At 38.8% G+C, this 19,360-nt stretch overlaps 2 protein-coding genes across 2 annotated transcripts; one reads left to right on the forward strand and one right to left on the reverse strand.

Annotated features, from left to right (window-relative positions):
* The first annotated feature begins 168 nt into the window (after positions 1-168).
* On the forward strand, positions 169-14,779 carry LOC135478189 (protein OSCP1-like). Its single transcript, XM_064758464.1, has 10 exons — positions 169-322; positions 1,965-2,119; positions 3,650-3,817; positions 4,431-4,511; positions 4,746-4,849; positions 6,281-6,409; positions 7,764-7,836; positions 8,657-8,784; positions 9,829-9,895; positions 12,589-14,779. Exons 1-10 carry the CDS (start codon positions 211-213, stop codon positions 12,691-12,693), a joined length of 1,122 nt encoding a protein of 373 aa, XP_064614534.1. The 5' UTR covers positions 169-210; the 3' UTR covers positions 12,694-14,779.
* Positions 14,780-14,875: 96 nt separating this feature from the next.
* LOC135461351 (enoyl-[acyl-carrier-protein] reductase, mitochondrial-like) lies at positions 14,876-16,426 on the reverse strand. Its single transcript, XM_064738393.1, has one exon. The coding sequence runs from the start codon at positions 16,388-16,390 to the stop codon at positions 15,221-15,223; it is 1,170 nt and encodes a 389-aa protein (XP_064594463.1). The 5' UTR covers positions 16,391-16,426; the 3' UTR covers positions 14,876-15,220.
* Between the last annotated feature and the right edge of the window lie 2,934 nt (positions 16,427-19,360).

Genomic DNA, 19,360 nt, shown 5'->3' on the forward strand with positions numbered 1-19,360 from the left:
TTTTCAGGTGGCAAACTACAATTCTAATGAAAGTAACAACACTGTTGATCTGCCGATGTCTACCTTTTCGCAATTGTGTCGTTTTAACGTTGAGACAGTTCTCCGCCATTCAGTACTAGTGTTTATGTACAGTCCAATCACGGAGAGTGGTTACTTTCTTGGTGACAGTGTACACAGGTGCGGTTGAAATAAGTCCTTTTTATTAACAAGATGTCTCTTCAAACCCTGCCTATTTTATTCATTAATCTGGGAGGGGAGATGATGTACATCCTGGATCAACGTCTACGTGCACAAAATATACCGAAAGAGAAAGCAACGAAAGGTAAACGTAGTGATCAATTTTCGTTGACATCTTATTCTCAGTTGACACTTGGTGACAGCTACAACAACAACGTCGCCTGTAAGCTAGTAGTGATACATGTAGACCTATGTCGGATCTTTGCTCAACTTTTAATGGAAAATGTGAAACATAGGCAGATATATCGTTGACGGGCTATATCGTTGGCCTAACCGCAAAATTATAGATGTTTTTTTTTTCTCGATTCGTCTCCCACCCTGAAAAAAATAAATAACAGCATGATCAACAGGGAAAAAGATCTCACATGAGGTATGCTGTTTTTTGTCAAGTGTGATAAAGTAACCAGGGTATGACTAACTTTATGAGGCCTTGTTTATGCAGAAACATCCCTATATAAATATGGCCCCATGCATAGAGCTAGGGTATGACACATGTAGATGATTGGCCTTACGATGTGTCCTGATTAACGGCATGCTCACATCCGAGGGCATGTAAAAAATCGTAGCATGATGCAGTCATACAAGCCACCTTCACATTTCAGACAGACAGACATCATTTTATTAGTTGAAATGTCACTAGAGCTCACAGTAGGCCTACAGGTGAGTTGGGTGCTAATTTACACTCAGCGGCTTGTGCTTTAACCTAGTTGCGGAATACTTGCTACATTAAATATGCATTTCATTGAACTTCTGCATTGGAAAGGGTATTCCCATTGTCACGATAAACTAATAGTAAAAACACTGAAGAAACTGAAAATGTCAAGTAGAAAATGTTATTTTGAAATGTTGCCATTTTAATGGCTGTGGAAAGGAGCTTTGGCCTCAAATTTCCAAGGTCACTGTCCATGACTTGAGTAGCACGCATCCTTGAAAGCCAATGTGGCTTATGTGATGAGAGAGCTGTACCTATAAAAGCATTCCATTCTTCAGTCTCTGTTGCCAAAAATTTTTGATTCAATAGTCTCTGATGAACTACAATATTGTTGCCAGATCTATTTTTACACTCCTTTCCATTGATCTAGTTCTGTTTTGAATTCTGCATTCAGTTTTGATGTTATATCTTTCTAAAAAATAACTATAGTCATTGATATACAGGTCAGTGGAGACAGGTAAATCATATTCTGAATGAGAAATTTTGCCCCGGAATTTTTGTTTAGACATTTTTATACGTGTTAATTACCCCTCTATCTTTTACACATTTTCTGTCAACGGTCGGATTTTTTTTGAGCCCGGTGAACTGTGTTGCTACTGTGTGTGAAGGTGGCATGTACACAGACACTGCACAGCTTGTTCAGGCCAGCATAGTGCCTTCCATGCCCCTATACCCGCTCTCATTCAGTCTATTCCCCACACCCCCGTCCGCTTTTGGCTAGGCCCATTAGGTTTGTCCCCCACAGAACTTTTTTAAACAGGAATCATCCTTGATGTCATGGCTACCAGCTACTTAATTTCTGGAATGACCACTGTGCCTTAAGAAAACTGTACTGTGAAGCCATTTTTACCTCCTAAAGTGAAAGTTGAAAAATTTCTCTTTGCTGTTATATGTTATTACACATGGTAATCTGCAAATTAAGAAATAAAACCAAAGCGTTTCATGTATCTTTTAAATTCAATACTTAATGCAATAATAATTCCTATGTTATATGGTATACCATTTCATTATCCAGTTCTCCATGATATTGTTGGTACGATGTTTAACAAGAGATTCATGGAGGAGCTGTTCAAGCCACAAGAGCTTTATTCCAAGAAAGCCATGAGGACAGTGTTTGACAGACTGGCCCATGCTTCCATCATGAGGCTTAATGCACCCAGTATGGATAAGGTATCAACTATTTCAAAACAATCAGATTTCTAGCAGCCCTACTAAAGATTTAAATACTAAAATGTTATTACCTTTAAGATGTCAAAGAAACTCAAGAATTACATAGTTACTCGTGTGTGGGTTATCTGGTATGCCTTGAGTTTGTTGAATATTCCATCATTGAATTGACTTACATGTATAGCCTGATTTACAAGCTGGGTAGTTTAAGCTATGATAGTGTATTAGTTGGTTACCAGCATGTCATGTTGTAAAGCAAAATTAGTCATAAAGTAACTTCAGCGAAATACCTGTTGATGACCTGTTGTCCAGAGTTGTGATCTTCATAAGTTCATGTGGCTTTTTCTTGAAGCCTCCTGTTACAATACTAGTATGTCTGTATGTAGTATGAGATGTCAGTGTGTCTTACTCAGAACATTTGATTTCTGCCTATGATGACTTTATAATTAAAGTTATTGAAGTATTGATATTACCTAAATGGATGTCTTCAGATTTACTTAATTGTGGCTACTCTGTAATCTATGCTTACAAGATTATGTCATATTAGAAATCCTCCAAGAACCATCAAATTTGTCAAGTGCCATCTTACAGCGGTCTGTATATCCACATTACACTGTGCATGCAAATATATTGTTTTTCTTTTGAAGAGAAGAAAACTTAAAATTATGACACTATAGGCTGAAAAGCGCACATTTTTTTCTATGTGGTGGTGCCTGCTGCAGAAATCGCTGTCCGTGGCGTCCTCCATCTTTAACACCCTGTAATTTATGCTGGCGGCTTGTTCATGTAAACTCGGAACCTACGTCCAACATTCCGGTTTCCCGATTGTCAAGCAGAAAACGAACTGTACTGTTCGCTTCCTTCTGGGAAGAAGAGTTCTACCTGAAATGTACGAACTGCACTTCGGCAGTTTCTGTTGGCAATTCTTGCGCTGACTTTATTTATAATTTATCAACTTGAGGGGCAAATTAGAATTTTTTTTGTGGCATGCACAAAAAAAAAAAACATGAAAAAATGCATACTATTTTCAATGGTATTTGTTTACTATTTAAATTTTCTTCTCCTTTAAAGCACTTTTGAGCAGTACGCCATGAAATGTGCAAATGCAAACAAGAATTCTCTTTAAACATAGCAAGTATCATGCAGAAGAAAAGTGTTAATATTATTTAGGTGGATAAGTTTAAACCATTTATATTTATTATATGTTATGAGTTTTTATTCCCCCCCCCCCCTCCCGCCTCTTAGTCGAACAGTGTGTGTGGTATTCAGCCACCAGTGTGCAATATTCTGTTTATCATTTCCATTATGATTATATGATTTTTTGTAACCTTTAAGTAATGTTTTTTTTTTTGTCTGGTTGATTAAAATGTAAAAATATACTAGGTAATCTTGATATTTCACACTTATATACTTATATCTATATGTAAGTGTGACTTATCAGGATCACCTAGTACATTGATCGGTTAATGATAGAGACCTGTTAAATAACCCCTCTACATGTATATTTATTCCCTGCTTTGATATTGCTCTCAGCTGTACGACCTCATGACAATGGCCTTCAAGTACCAAGTATCTCTGTGTTTACGACCCAGTGATGTGCTCCTGGTTACGCTGAATCACATGGATGCCATCCGTCACTTTGTCGAGGATTCTCAGCCTATCAGGCAGCAGGTTGATCATGTCTACAGACTTCTCATCCAGGTACATGAACATGCATGCTGTAAATACTAGGATTACATTTATTTTATGAGGAACTCATTTGGACTAAAGCATTGAGTTTCTTCTTCTCAGTTTCCTCGACCTGGTTTCCTCTTTCCTTGAACCTGACAGCCATTTTATAAGTGAAATATTCTTTGACTTATATGATGGTGTCCATTGTTAGGAGAATGCCATAGGGTCTCAAAGTAAACACTCAACCTGTGGCCTTTTACTAGCAAACTTTCCCATGTGTGTCATATGTCATGTTGGTGGTAGACAAGTGGTCTCTAGCAAACTGCATGTAAGGCCACACAAAAGAGCAGTCAACTGTGTCATGGTAAGAAAGCCCTGAATAGGACGAAAGCAGGAGAATCTTGAAACTTCCAGGTTAAATGAATGAATGAATTAATGAATGAATGCTTGGTTACTTTTAACATCGTACTTAACAATATTTCTGTCATATGATAGCAAGGAGTCATTAGGTGTGTGTACATGTAGTTTGTCTTGTGGTAGCAACAAGTCTTTGCTCTTATACATTATAACCACAAGATATTTAAAAATAAAGGACAAGATTTTATTTGATTTCATGTGTATGTGTTTTAATTCTGTATTTCAGACGTATGCCTCGAAATCTGCTGGGCAGTTTCAGCTGATCAGACAGACACTGTTAAATTTTTTCCAGGATATGCACATACGAGTGAGTGAAATATGATTAAAATCACAGAATGGGTTTCACAACTTACATGACCAAGGTCTTAATATTTAAAAAAAAAAACTTGTCGCAGTGCTGAATTTAAAAAAAAAATGTCATACAATAGTCATCCATATCCGATAGTGATTGTGAAAGCAATTGTGTATGATTTTGATATTTTTAAGGGCTATGAATGGATGTTCATTTGTTCTGAGGATACCAAATGCTTGTATGTTGTAGGTGTCTATTTTTCTCAAAGACAAGGTACAGAACAGCAATGGCAGGTTTGCTCTTCCTGTCAATGGACCCGTGCCTTGGGCAACTGAAATTCCAGGGACCATACGGTGGGTGTGGAAGCTCAAGAAGGCTAGCTTGTTTAATATGTGCATTAAGATTAATAGGTGGATGAGATTGGCATTAAAATTTTAATTCTGGCTGGACTCCATATTTTTAGCCACGGCCTTGTCTCAGTGTCTTTGAGGCGCCCTATTCTGATGAAATTACCATGGGAGAAATAGAAAAAAATAGGACAAAATTAAAAATGAGACGACCTAATTTTCAATTTTGGCTAAATCTATGCTGGGCTGTACTGAGCAACTGAGCCAGAGGTCATTATCTGGACCATTTTAAGCCAGTTTCACACAGTATGCTTTAGTATCGGATGCTGCAAACCCTATGAAGTACTGCATGTCCTTTTTCAGTTTGAGTCGCCAGTCATCATATTGTGCAATCTGATCAGGCTATACGATGATTGCATTGTGTGAACGCGTCTTAACCAAATACACCAAGCGTAAAAAACATTCACACTTGACTAGGTTTATGAAAGTGGTGGAATAACATGCTTTTAGATGGTTTTTGTCTCCCATTACTACAAACCTAATCCTGAATATGGTATAATAAACCAGTCAAATATGTAGATGTACATGCATTAAACAGCATTCCCACTCATCCTTCAAATCCACGAAATTGTGTTGAAAGGTGGACCTAAAAAAACAGTTATTTTGAGATATGTATTTGATTTTTCAGTTTTCAGTATCATATTGCATTTTGTTGAAATGGACCAATAAATGAAGTAATAAATTAGCATCCATTAGTCTCCATATGAGGTTTTGCACAGTGTACTTTGACTTTGACCAATGCCATGGCTATGAGTTGAGCTCCAGCTGACATGCTGACATCCTCTTTTTATGTGGGAAAGTCTTCCAACTTCCTGCAGTTGGTCTTTGTTTTCCCCTGGGATCTGCCCAGTTAACTACTCACTTAATGCTGGCCTCTGTCGTATAATTGAAATATTCTTGAGTAGGATGTAAAACACCAATGAAATAAAAATAAATAAATGAAATTAATGAAAGTACCGGAAAACATTGATTGTTAGGCCCATGAAATACATATGTTCTTTTTCTGGTGGGAACCCTAATTACAGATAGGTGTAACAGTCATATGTTCTTTTTCTGGTGGGAACCCTAATTACAGATAGGTGTAACAGTCATATGTTCTTTTTCTGGTGGGAACCCTAATTACAGATACGTGTAACAGTCATATGAATTCTGTTTTCATAATATTGCTGAGGTTGTGGTTGATATATGTGGTGTGGACGGTTGTCCTTATGCATGCTTGGTGTTGGTTTATTGGCTCTTAGAGCTTCTAAATATCGCTGCCATAATATCAGCAAAATAATATCCAGAACATCAGAAAACCCATCAAAAGCAAATCATTTTGTCAGGTAGCCATTTTTCGGTAAACAAATAAATAATATATATACATTTTACTGACAGGATATTCAATGTGAGAGGTGAGCAGATTAAGACTGTCCAGTTCCCAGCAGGAGGGAGGTACACTACTCTACACAGGGAAGGCTCATATGACCCTAAAGGGGATCGCGTGACATCCCTGGGAACCAACATGTGAGTATGATGTACCTGTACATGCATGTTGGGATGGGGGTGGGGGTGTGTGTGGGTGGGGATGATCAAAGAACAGGAGGGATACCCCCTACCCATTACTGAGAATGGCATAGTCATATTTAGAGGCTAGCAGGTTGTACACCGATGTACATCATTGATTGGTTTTGTTTTCAATTTTTGTCATTATCAGGCATATTTAGAGCTTTTTTATAATGTTTAATTACCCGAAATGACAGTCACCTTCAGCATATGGCCACGACCAACCACTGTTACCCAGGAGATAGTACAGTAGACTATTTATTGTGTTGAAATTATTCTATCTGGGTTTAAGCAGATAATTTTTTATGAAAGATGATATGTTTTGTACTCTATTTAATTTTGTCACAGCTATGAGTATAAGTAAACTTTTCAGTGTTCATCTTGAAAGCGGCAAAAGTGAATTTAAATGTAAAGCTTTATCCACTCTCAGCTAAGTCTGTCTTAGCAGTAAATGAACTTGTCCAGTGATGTATACAGTGAACAAACAAAATACAAGTATTAAATAGGGGAAGACCATTAGAGGGTGGGAACCATAGCAGCTTGTACAGCACTGTACGTTGGTTTTGTTTTCAATTTTTGTGATTAACTGCCATAGAGCTTTTTTATAATGTTTAATTACCCTAAATGACCTAAGAATTGAACCTCAAATTATCATCCAACATGTACCTTCCAAACACCTCTCAAAGCACCTTCGGAAATTAATGAAATTCCCAGAATCTGGAAAAATGAGCAGCTTAGTTAGGTATGAAATTTTAGGTCATTCAAAGTACGTTATGTTGAGATGTGTCTTTGTCTTACAACTTTTTACAAAGACGAAATCACTTTCCCTGGTTAGTATACATACTACCTTTGTCTAATAAACAGAGTTTTCATATCCTGCTGTTTGTATCTGAGGAACACAGATATTGACCATTCAGTTGACATTGATGGTTTTAACTAGATACAACCTATGAAACTGGATTTGTGAATTTGTGGACTGGACTCCAGTTCTGCAAAATTTTGTACACCTGAACCTATGTACATTGGTGTATAATATTACAGGTGTTACATGGTAGGTTAGCCTACTTCATACTTTTTTTGTTGTGCAGACACTGTAGTTTATAAGAACACTGTAATTTTACTGTTTTATTGTGCTGACTAGAGCATCAAACCAGAGACATTTACTTTTTGAAATTTAGATGTTAGGACCAAAAATAAAAAAAAAGCTGACCTTACATGAAATTTATTGACCAATCAGGAAGTTTATCTTAAGATCAGTGGACATTACTCTCGTTGTAATCTGTCAGTTTTAACCTAATGTCTTTTTTTATGACAGGTATAATGTAAGCAGACCCGTGGACACGAGTGCAATGGGAGCCCAGAAAAACAGCACACCCTCAGCAGCACTGGTGAGTACATGCAGGATACCGGTGTATCAAGCATTTGGATCATGTCACAACAGAGTCTCCTTATAGCAAACTGGACCCAGTGCTGACATTTTAGAGACACCAGGCTTGACCACTACCTAGCCTGTTCCTCTTGTGCTGAAGCGGCCTTCTTGGGCTAAAGGCTATGACTAGGTAGCCTCTTACCAATGCTTTAACTGTGAGTTCAAGTCAAGCTCATGCTGACTTCCTCTCCAGCTGTACGTGGAAAGGTCTGTCAGCAACCTGCGCAGTCTCTGCCCAGTTTCCTGTCACCATAATGCAGGCTGCTGTTGGATATGTGAGATATTTTTAAGTATGGTCTAAAGCACCAATCAAATAAATAAATCTTATGCTGAATGCCATTAGTACAAAGGTTACCAATTTTAAAGTCTTATAAACCATATTTCTTCTGGTTTTTGGAAAACCTGGTCTGGTCATTTTAACCAACATATATGTAATTCTAGCAGGTATATTGAGTTTCTTTTTTCTCACATGGTTAGACCATCTAATGAACAATATACACATATCTTTACTTTTCCAAAAGGCTGGTGAAGAAATGTAATATTCTTATTTCAACACTACTAATATCTGTCCAAAATTTTCAAAGAATTAGGGTATGACTCTGCTTAGGATTGAACATCTGGATTTATCGCTTAAGAAGCAAAACATTTTAACTTACAGCCGAAACGTCCATAACTGAATGCAAACAGTGATCATGGGTCTTTTATCTGCTGTGAGTGCGCCACATTAGATAACTATGCTAGAGAGGAGTTTGATGGCATTTCTAATATCTCTTTGACAGGAAAGTGTTCCACCAGATCCTCTAGCTAAAGCTCAGCTGGATTTGTTATCAGCCCTGATTGGAGGAACCAAGACAGCTGAGAAACAAAAGTTCCGCCTTAATCTATTTAACACAGATGAAGAAGAAGGGTAAGTACAGAAATGTCCATTAGACCCCATATATGGGGCGCCTGGAGTGAAGAAAACTGGTGTGCCTGAGGTAAACCACCAACCAACTTCTCCAGGTGTGACAAACTTGCACACCATGTTGGGGGAAGATAAGTGGTCTTCAGTGAACATAACACTGTGTAAAACCTCTCATTTTCACCATGGCCCCTAAGAACAGTTGAGTGGGAGAATGTACGTAATCCCTGTCCAAGGCTGGGATTGAACTCTCACCTGGAGTGCCTTTTGCTTTTTTGTCTTATTCTTCTAGCCACGTTGTGCTCCCTCTGATAGGATTTAGCCACCATTAGTTTACACAGACTATTCCAGAGAATGATCGTACATTTTTGGTTTAAGCCATTCAAACTGAATTTTCTATATATTCCCTATAATAGTTGATTTAAGCACTTTTAGACAGTATCTAGTGCTCCTGGCATCATGCAATTCACTTTTTTTAATTCAATAATTAATTTTTTTAGTAGTTGGCAGTTTGGCCCGAATTACAAAAGTTGATGTATGCATGAAAATGTATGAACAATACATGTTGTATGTTGGCGTATCTTGTAGCTGACGTCATATGTGCCTGCTTGTGAAATCGGTAGTTACATTAGTGAAGCGATCCACTTATACATCCATCTTTTGCACTGAATTTATATGTTTTTGGCGGGATAAATTTGTCACATGGTTACTCTGTGATAAGATGCCTCACTCAAAATGAGGGCGTTTTCTGTCACTGAGTAACCATGTAAGTAATAGCACGAAATTAATTTTATCTGTAGGTGTTGGTGATATCAGAAGTTTGTCAGGCTGTTACATTGACTACTTGAAAATATTTCAGTTCTGCAAAAGTAGTCGTATTATTGGTTAGAGGTATCCCGTATGAGGTTTTCAACAGTGTTTCATTTACAAAAGCATTGCAATGAAAAGTTGTCGAATATAGGTAAAGAACATCCAGTTCAATATGTACACATGTAAAGCCGTGAGATTGATATAAAGTTTGAAGGTTTTTACTTTTTCCTTTCTTTGTAGACAAGCATCTGTTTACAAACCCGTTTCAACTACTCCAGCCAACGTCATTGAAATAGATGCATCTAAGGTAATTTTGTAAACAATGATGACTTCAGTACAAATTCTGTTTTAACCCCAGTTTGAAATCTACACTCTTGGTATTTACCATGCAATGTATGGTAACAAAGACGGAAGAATGGAAGCCTTATAGATAAAGCCCTCTCATTGATATGGCTGCATAACACTATTCATGACATGCTCAGCGATGTGACCTATTAATCAGGTCCCACCATATATCCTGTCTTCTATATCTGGTCGCTGTGAGTCGTAAGTCGGCAGGTCTGCCAGAAACCTGTGGGTGGTCGGGAGATTCCCCCCAGCTCTCCCTGGCTTCCTCTCTCCATGATGTAGCATACTCATCGTGATGATGCTTAATGCTGGTGCTGTAATGTACTCATTATGGTGACGGTTAGTGCTGGTAAGGTAATATGCTCATCGTGGTCACGGTTAGTGCTGGTAAGGTAATATGCTCATCGTGGTGATGTTTAGTGCTGGTACCATAATATACTCATCGTGATGACGGTTAGTGCTGGTACAGTAATATACTCATCGTGATCACGCTTAGTGCTGGTACTGTAATATACTCATCATGATGACGGTTAGTGCTGGTACCATAATATACTCATCATGATGACGGTTAGTGCTGGTACTGTAATATACTCATCACGATGACGGTTAGTGCTGGTACAGTAATATACTCATTGTGATGACGGTTAGTGCTGGTACTGTAATATACTCATCGTGATGACGGTTAGTGCTGGTACAGTAATATACTCATCGTGATCACGCTTAGTGCTGGTACTGTAATATACTCATCATGATGACGGTTAGTGCTGGTACTGTAATATACTCATCGTGATGATGGTTAGTGCTGGTACTGTAATGTACTCATCGTGACGATGGTTAGTGCTGGTACTGTAATATACTCATCATGATGACGGTTAGTGCTGGTACCATAATATACTCATCATGATGACGGTTAGTGCTGGTACTGTAATATACTCATCACGATGACGGTTAGTGCTGGTACTGTAATATACTCATTGTGATCACGCTTAGTGCTGGTACTGTAATATACTCATCATGATGACGGTTAGTGCTGGTACCATAATATACTCATCACGATGACGGTTAGTGCTGGTACTGTAATATACTCATCATGACGACGGTTAGTGCTGGTACTGTAATATACTCATCATGATGACAGTTAGTGCTGGTACTGTAATATACTCATCGTGATGACGGTTAGTGCTGGTACTGTAATATACTCATCGTGACGACGGTTAGTGCTGGTACTGCAATATACTCATCATGATGACAGTTAGTGCTGGTACTGTAATATACTCATCGTGATGACGGTTAGTTCTGGTACTGTAATATACTCATCGTGATGATGGTTAGTGCTGGTACTGTAATATACTCATCGTGATGACGGTTAGTGCTGGTACTGTGATATACTCATCACGATGACGGTTACTGTAATATACTCATCACGATGACGGTTAGTGCTGGTACAGTAATATACTCATCATGATGAAGGTTAGTGCTGTACTGTAATATACTCATGGTGATCACGCTTAGTGCTGGCACTGTAATATACTCATCATGATGACGGTTAGTGCTGGTACTGTAATATACTCATCGTGATGACGGTTAGTGCTGGTACTGTAATATACTCATTGTGATGACGGTTAGTGCGGGTACTGTAATATACTCATCACGATGACGGTTAGTGCTGGTACTGTAATATGGTCATCATGATGACGGTTAGTGCTGGTACTGTAATATACTCATCATGATGACAGTTAGTGCTGGTACTGTAATATACTCATGATGACGGTTAGTGCTGGTACTGTAATATACTCATCATGATGACGGCTAGTGCTGTACTGTAATATACTCATCATGATGACGGTTAGTGCTGGTACTGTAATATACTCATCATGATGACGGTTAGTGCTGGTACTGTAATATACTCATTGTGATGACGGTTAGTGCTGGTACTGTAATATACTCATCGTGATGACGGTTAGTGCTGGTACTGTAATATACTCATCATGATGACGGTTAGTGCTGGTACTGTAATATACTCATTGTGATGACGGTTAGTGCTGGTACTGTAATATACTCATTGTGATGACGGTTAGTGCTGGTACTGTAATATACTCATCGTGATGACGTTTAATGCTGGTACTGTATTATACTCATGATGACGGTTAGTGCTGGTACTGTAATATACTCATCGTGATGACAGTTAGTGCTGGTACTGTAATATACTCATCGTGATGATGGTTAGTGCTGGTACTGTATTATACTCATCATGATGACGGTTAGTGCTGGTACTGTAATATACTCATCATGATGACAGTTAATACTGGTAATGTAGTAGACTCATTCATTGCCAGAAAACAATGCTCTAGTCAACTTGGAACTTGGAATTGCCATTGCATGAGAAGTGGTACACCATTATTGGAGATGGAATTTTACGTCAGGCTACAGAGAAGTTTATGACGTTTTACTCCCTGAATGTGTCTCCATGCATATGAACTATTTTTCCTTCACTTTTTAGCACATTGTCAAACTTGTACACTATTTAACATGTTTATTTTTTGAATATTTGCAGATACCAAGTATTTTTTTATAAAGTGTACACTTGCTAAGAATTTATGGTACAGTGATCATTTACAAAGGAAATGCACCTCAAAGTGTTCTAATTTTCAGAGAGGGAAGAATGCGGAGCTGAGTCGTATAATGGGAGAACTTTCGGTAGAAGGAGATGGTAGTCATGACGACACAGACTTGTTAGACCTCATGGACAGTGCATAGCAGAGGGAGGATTTCCAGTCATGTGACTTTCTTCATGGTGACATTCAAGTACTGATGTACTAGCTATGCTGGGAAGCAGAGCTGCAAATGTTGCCTAACAGAAGATTTATGGATAAATTATTGATCCATGTGAAGATCTACACTCAAGTTAAATTTTCGAGTCACATTTTTGTAGGATACTTTACATAGTACCAACCAGAGCAATCTCACTGAAGACAGATCTAGTACATACTCCACATACTGACTAGAACAAGGCCTAACTCCGACACAATTAATGCTCTCACAATTAATGGGGCCTTGGTGATAATAGATGAGTGATGGCACTTTCTGGCCATTGGCACAGTTTAATGCGCATTGACGACCAATTATTTTCCATGAATATGGTGTCTGTATCTGTATGCCTACATAGTTTTCAAGAGGTGAAAAATTTTTAAGTATGGCGTTGAACAACATTGAAATAAATACATACATGTACTCTCAGCATGTCAGCACATCCAATACATGTACTGGCTTCTGTATGTTGGGCAGTAAACTCAGTCGGGGCCTCTGTGGCCTCATGGTTATCATGCTTATCGTGACAGTGACCCAGAGTTCAAATCCAGCTCTTGCTGGTTTCCTCTCCAGTTGTATGTGGAGAGGTCTGGCATCAACCTGCAGATGGTTACAGATTTTCCTTGGGCTCTGCCTGGTTTCTTCCAAACCAAAATTGTAGCAGCCATCGTATAAATGAAATATTCTTGAGTATGGTGTAAATCTCCAATCAAATAAAGTAAATAAATAGTGAAGTCTGCCATTTGTATATTGAAATAATTCTTTTCATGGCTTTGACTTCTTCAAGTAGAAGGCTCATCAGATGAGAGCAGGTGATATGTCCGGTTCTCATCTAGTTAGGGTAAGAACAGTATAGGGAGTGTCTGTTATAAATAGATCTGGTTCTAGTGAGATTGTTTGGCCGAGTCACATGTAACTGTGTGTGAATGTTTGTAAAACTTATGGTACATGTTCACGTGACATCTTTGTTATTATTATTATTATCATTTGCCGAGATAGGGCTGGCCAGTCATCCATAAGGAAAAGAAATCCTCTAATTGAGGGGCCATGCAGGTCCCTCTACCTGCATGTACATGAAGAAGAATACATGGTTATTTCAGTGATGGTTTACTAAGTGATCATGAATAATTATAGCTAGTATTTACAATGCAAGTATGTCATGTAGGTAGAGGGAACTTTTGTTCCATCAGTGACCAGATTGCCTTCCCTTTGCAGAGGGCTGGTGAGCCCTACTGTTGTCTGAAGTGTGATATGAGAAATCCAATCAGCTCCTAGTCCTTCTTTTTGTAAATTATACCTATACATGTAGTATCACTTCAAAGGTATCAATGATTGTTTAAATCCATTTTTTTTTCATTGTTGAGGCATAATTCTTTCACTGGTACTTAATAAAGGATTGTGTCACTAATTGGCTGGTGTTTGAGATGATACACTGTAAGTATGTCCTCGGGCATGGCTTATTTATCCGAGCTTGGCCAAAGCTAGAAACCTTCACCTGACAACCCTGTGTCACAACACTGTGTCTGTGGTCGAATTTGTAGAGGATTTTATAATAGGGTAATTTAAATGAGAATGTACAGACAACATGTTGTTGTTATATTCTTAGAAACTACAAATACTCATGGTGCCTAATTTAGGAAATTCTGCTTGACCATAACCAATACTGTAGACACATGGGTGGCCCTTGTAGTTATACACTTTAGAAATTGGGTTTCAGGACAGTTAGAATACCTGTATACATGTGGGTAACAAGATATACATGTATGTGACATATTCAATGTGGTCATGTTTTTCTGTTTATAGCTCCCTGAAAAAGGTTACCTTGAGTAATGAATAGAATGATTTTCTCATTCCATCCACGGCTTCATTGCATGGATGTGTTCATTACAAAGTTACTTACAAAGAAGAGTATCTATGTTAGATGTTGTACTGTGATAGTGCTGAAAAGAAGTGCCTTGTCTGTTGTAGCTGTTTGAACATCTTGATAACTGCTCACAGTGAGTGACATTTTAAGTAAAGATCCTAAAAAAACAAATTCATGACTACCTGTTTGTTTTTTTAACAATGAAATATATTTTTCTTGTTTTGGAGGCTTTCAGCTTTTAACATTTAGTAACACATACTAACTTGAAGAGGTTTTGTAACAGGTTTCCTCTAACTTTTGAACATCACACTGAAAATTGTGGTTTCATATAATTTTGGTTGAAGTTTGGTCAGGATGCAGTTGTAAATCATACTGGAATGACTGAAATAGAATTCTATTTCAGAATTCAATAGAATTCTATTTCAGTGTTTCATACAACATCAAAGGTTAAGCTACAACTCCTAATCAGGCTCAGTATTAATATCGATTTGGAAAAGTACTATGCATTACTCCATTTAGGAGATTCCCCAAATTCTAATGTATAATTTTCCGCATATCTGTCTTTGCAAATGCACACATACAACTGTACTACAACACGGAAGAGACTATGAATCAGTCTGCTGAAATACAATTCATTTGCAGAAGCTGTTTTCTTCCTGAAAATTTCTCGGCACTTTGAGCTATAGCAGACTGAAAATTCCTCAAGGGTGTCAGCTGACATGGGGGTGGAACCATTCGACAGTCTCGAATAAGATCACAGAGGTCATCAAACATTTTATCTCTCAATGGACTGCCTTTATTGCGATTGGTCCATTCTGTCATCCAATAACCAACCAGTTTAATCTCCTTGAAAATCATGACACCAGTAGGCACAGTGATTGGTTGCTTAGACATGCCTCCGTATGTAACCATGACGCCCTGATTGGCCAGAAGTCTCATTAACTCTGTCGAACTCTTTCCACCTACACAGTTCAAGGCCAACCGAGGTGTAGGGATGGATTTTAAAAGTTCCTTCATTGCTGGGGTACGACAAAATTCCTCTGTGACAACGTGGGTAGCTCCTAAATCCTTCAGCTGTGTCTTAAGGTTTTCTATTTCGGGTCTGTTTCTCACGATGTTTATTGTATTAATCTTTCTTGCAGCTGCGATCTGTATGACAGCCTGACCCGCTGCGCTATTTGCGCCATTCTGGACAACTGTGTCGCCCTGCTGCAAATCTACGAAGTCTGTTAGCATCCTGTAAGCTGTGCATGGGTTGACAGAAAGCATTGCTGCACTAGCCACAGGTATATCATTGGGAATTTTACGGAACTCCTTGGCTGGGCTGATGGCGTACTCCCGCCATGTCCCCCAGCCCGGTGTGTCTGGTAACACCCAGTCACCCTGCCTTAACGTCGTCACACTGGCGCCGACCTCTAAGACTTCTCCAACTCCTTCGTTACCGACGATAGTGGGTAGTACAGGTTTTACAGGGTACGTGCCCTCTATCATGTTGATATCGGCCGGATTGACAGGGGCGGATAAGAGCCTTATGAAAACTTCCTCCGGCCCAACTGTGTCCGGCAGCGGTAAGATTTTCCCCTCCAACACTTTCCCAGGTTCACCGTGCTCCGTGTACATCACAGCAAAGGTCTCTTTCGCTGCCGAATAATTACGCTGGCCCGGTCCACGTCGTAAAAGAGGTGTCCGAAAAACTTGCTCATTAAACAACGACTTAATCAAATGCTGACAAGCTCTGAATGTTTTCATTTTTGACATTGTCGACATGTGAATACAGTACATTTGTTTCTGTTATTCGTTCAACTCGTTCACGGCTATTTGGCTCGCATGTAGTGGCGCAACATGGCAAGTGACCCTCAACATTAGGACTAGACACAGGTTTGAAACAACGGACTTCCTGGACCAGGGGAGGTAATTTCGTACAATAAAAAGCGTGTGACCATTTTACATGTTGGACAACAGTTAGTACATTGCTTGAGGCAACCAGCTGTCAGCGAAGTGTACGTTGCCGGTCAATAATCGCAAGGCCAATTCCCAAAACAAGGTTCTACACAACGTCCACAGTTTCAACAATGACAGAAAGATGCAAGGACCATTGGTAATACATATTGTTGATATATGATTTCGACCAATTTCGCACCGATGTTATTAATAAGAAATTCAAGCAAATCGACGAACAACGAGATATCCCATAAATAGTAAGTTAACCCTTCTACGTAGCTGAACTACAGACTTTGTTTTCCTTGGCGTTAATGTAGCGGTGACCAGTTTTATTGAACATCAAAACAATTGGTGATTGAATTCTGTCAATTAAGTCTTTGTGAGGAATGGAGGTATAGAGTAAAGGAATCCCAAGTGGAAATGTCGTAGTTCAATGAGACGTTCTGAGTTTTTTTTACTTATCCAGATACTAACAGTTGACGCCTGAATTTTTTGAAATGGTAGTATTTTGAGCTTGTAATGCCTTTGTTAAGGGAGTAGATACAGGTTCTGTGGCGCATGTTCTTGACGATAAAGCTAGCTTTTTATGGGGGATTTATGCATTTTTGAAATCCAGTAAATTTACGCCGTACTTAAGAATGTTTCTCTTATACGAAGGCAGCCAGCACTATGTTGGAAGTAAACCGGGTAAGCCCGGAGGAACCCCACGATCAGGTGACTGCCCCCCCCCACCCCCACCTCCCTCATACACACACACTGGTGAGCTCAGTTGAGGCAGTCCTTCCCCCCAAGGTCATTATAGAATACGTTGATGTTGTTTCAGTTGTTGAAGGAACAGTTAACTTCTCTACAAGAATTTGATAGTTATATAATTCTTGCAGACAAATATAATTTTTTTTTACCTTTGTTCGCAGGAACAATCTCATATTTTCTTTGAAGGTCATCATGAAAGTACCTTTGGCACGGTAGTTCCATCGGAACTTGTTTGACTGTTGCATGGTCATTGGTATTGATATGGTAGATTGCATACATCCCTTTTCTTTATTAGCCCAGGCCAAGTGTGAATTAAGGACTGAACATTCCACCTTGTCTCGTTTGAACATGCTGTAGAACGAGGAAATCTACGATAGTGGACAAATAGATATGGTAGGAAGACTCTCCGAGAACTCGTCCAGTGACCGGGACTCCTTTTACGTCCTCTGTAACAACATTATACTGAGTCGAACGTCTATAGACTATGAACGAGCTCGCTTGTAGCCATGCAGGGATAGAAGAGACATACAGCCGAGAAATCTTCGCTGTGACGATTTTGATAAATGGATGATAGTGGTCAGTAAACAAACAGCAATCCATAGTCAGGTTGTTTGGGCTAGAGACGCATGAAGGCATTGTACTGTTATATGTTGTTACACATATAACTGCTCGCTGAGAAAGCATTTCATGTATCCTTTAAGCTTTACAGATATGCAAGTATAACATTGACCTTAACTAGTATTCTAATACCCATTTTGTCATGAATTTTGGAATTTACGGTAAATAATATACCCATAAATTGCATCAGCGATGGCGCATCAAGCCCGTGCATGTTCTGTCTTACATGTTTTTGAAACCTGAGCTCAACGCATGCAGTAATTTTTAATGTACAATCCTTAACATTAAACTTTACGTTGATTCTATAATACACAACACTGGAACATCGTGTTATTGCGCTTTGATTTATTTACTTGATCGGTGTTTTACGCCGACAAGAATTTCACGGCGGCAGCCAGCATTTTCGCGAGTGGAGATCGGGCTCGGGGAAACCCACGACCAACTGCAGGTTTGGATTCTAATACACTAAATCACGAGTTTTGTTATTGACGATAATTATACAGGCACACATGCTGGGCATCAACCCCACATCGTGTTATTGTGCTTTACTTTATAATGTCCATCACATTATAAAATAATCACATTACAGTCAAATAAGCTGGCCTTTTTGGTTGTAAAACATCAGTTGTTTATTGTGCGTACACAATGCCTGTGTGCACACACTGCTCTGAGACCACAGAGTGTGACGTAATGACCTGATTTTACAGTTATATGCGCTACATTACCTGTATCCTTTTCTTTAGATTAAAACTCCCTTGTATAAACATGAATGGGTGTGTGTCCTTAATGCCCGGGAGTGTGTGTAAACAACCATCTATGAACATAACATCACCTGAACAAATTGAAAGTATCTTCAATAAAGTTAATAAATCTCATAGTATCTTCAGTAAATCTCAATAAAGTGTTCGTTTGGAACCAAATCCAGAACTGAAATATTCACAGTGCTCATGCCAAACTGCCTTAACGTATTTAGAATAGATTCGAATAATCAAGAAATCTGATAGAAGTCAATATTATGCTTGACTGAGGAAATCCAAAGAAATAGAAATCTTTGTGGTGTAATGTAATGCAAAATAACATTGGTGAGGATAGGTTCAACATTTTGTTAACTTGAATAAATTGTCATTTTAAATAGCAAGAGCTTTAACTTTAACAGTGTCTTTAAGACAGATGTAGTTTTCTGATGACAGTGCGGACACGAGGCCCTGGAAACGGGCTGGAAGTCCGGGTTTCAGGCGCGATGGAAATTTGTTACTAACAGCTGGACTTCTGTTGGATTCTCTGCTATGTGTATCAGAATAATGTTCTTGGTTTGACGGAGGAATGTCAAGGTCAGCTTCCTCTTCCTCTTCAAGAGTTGGACTCTTCAGCAGTGACGGGTTTGAAGAGTGAAGTGTTGCAGGTTACTGATGTTGTTGTTAGCACACTGCCTTATCGCCC

Source organism: Liolophura sinensis, chromosome 1 (assembly GCF_032854445.1).
Source record: "Liolophura sinensis isolate JHLJ2023 chromosome 1, CUHK_Ljap_v2, whole genome shotgun sequence".
In the NCBI taxonomy this organism is placed as follows: domain Eukaryota; kingdom Metazoa; phylum Mollusca; class Polyplacophora; order Chitonida; family Chitonidae; genus Liolophura; species Liolophura sinensis.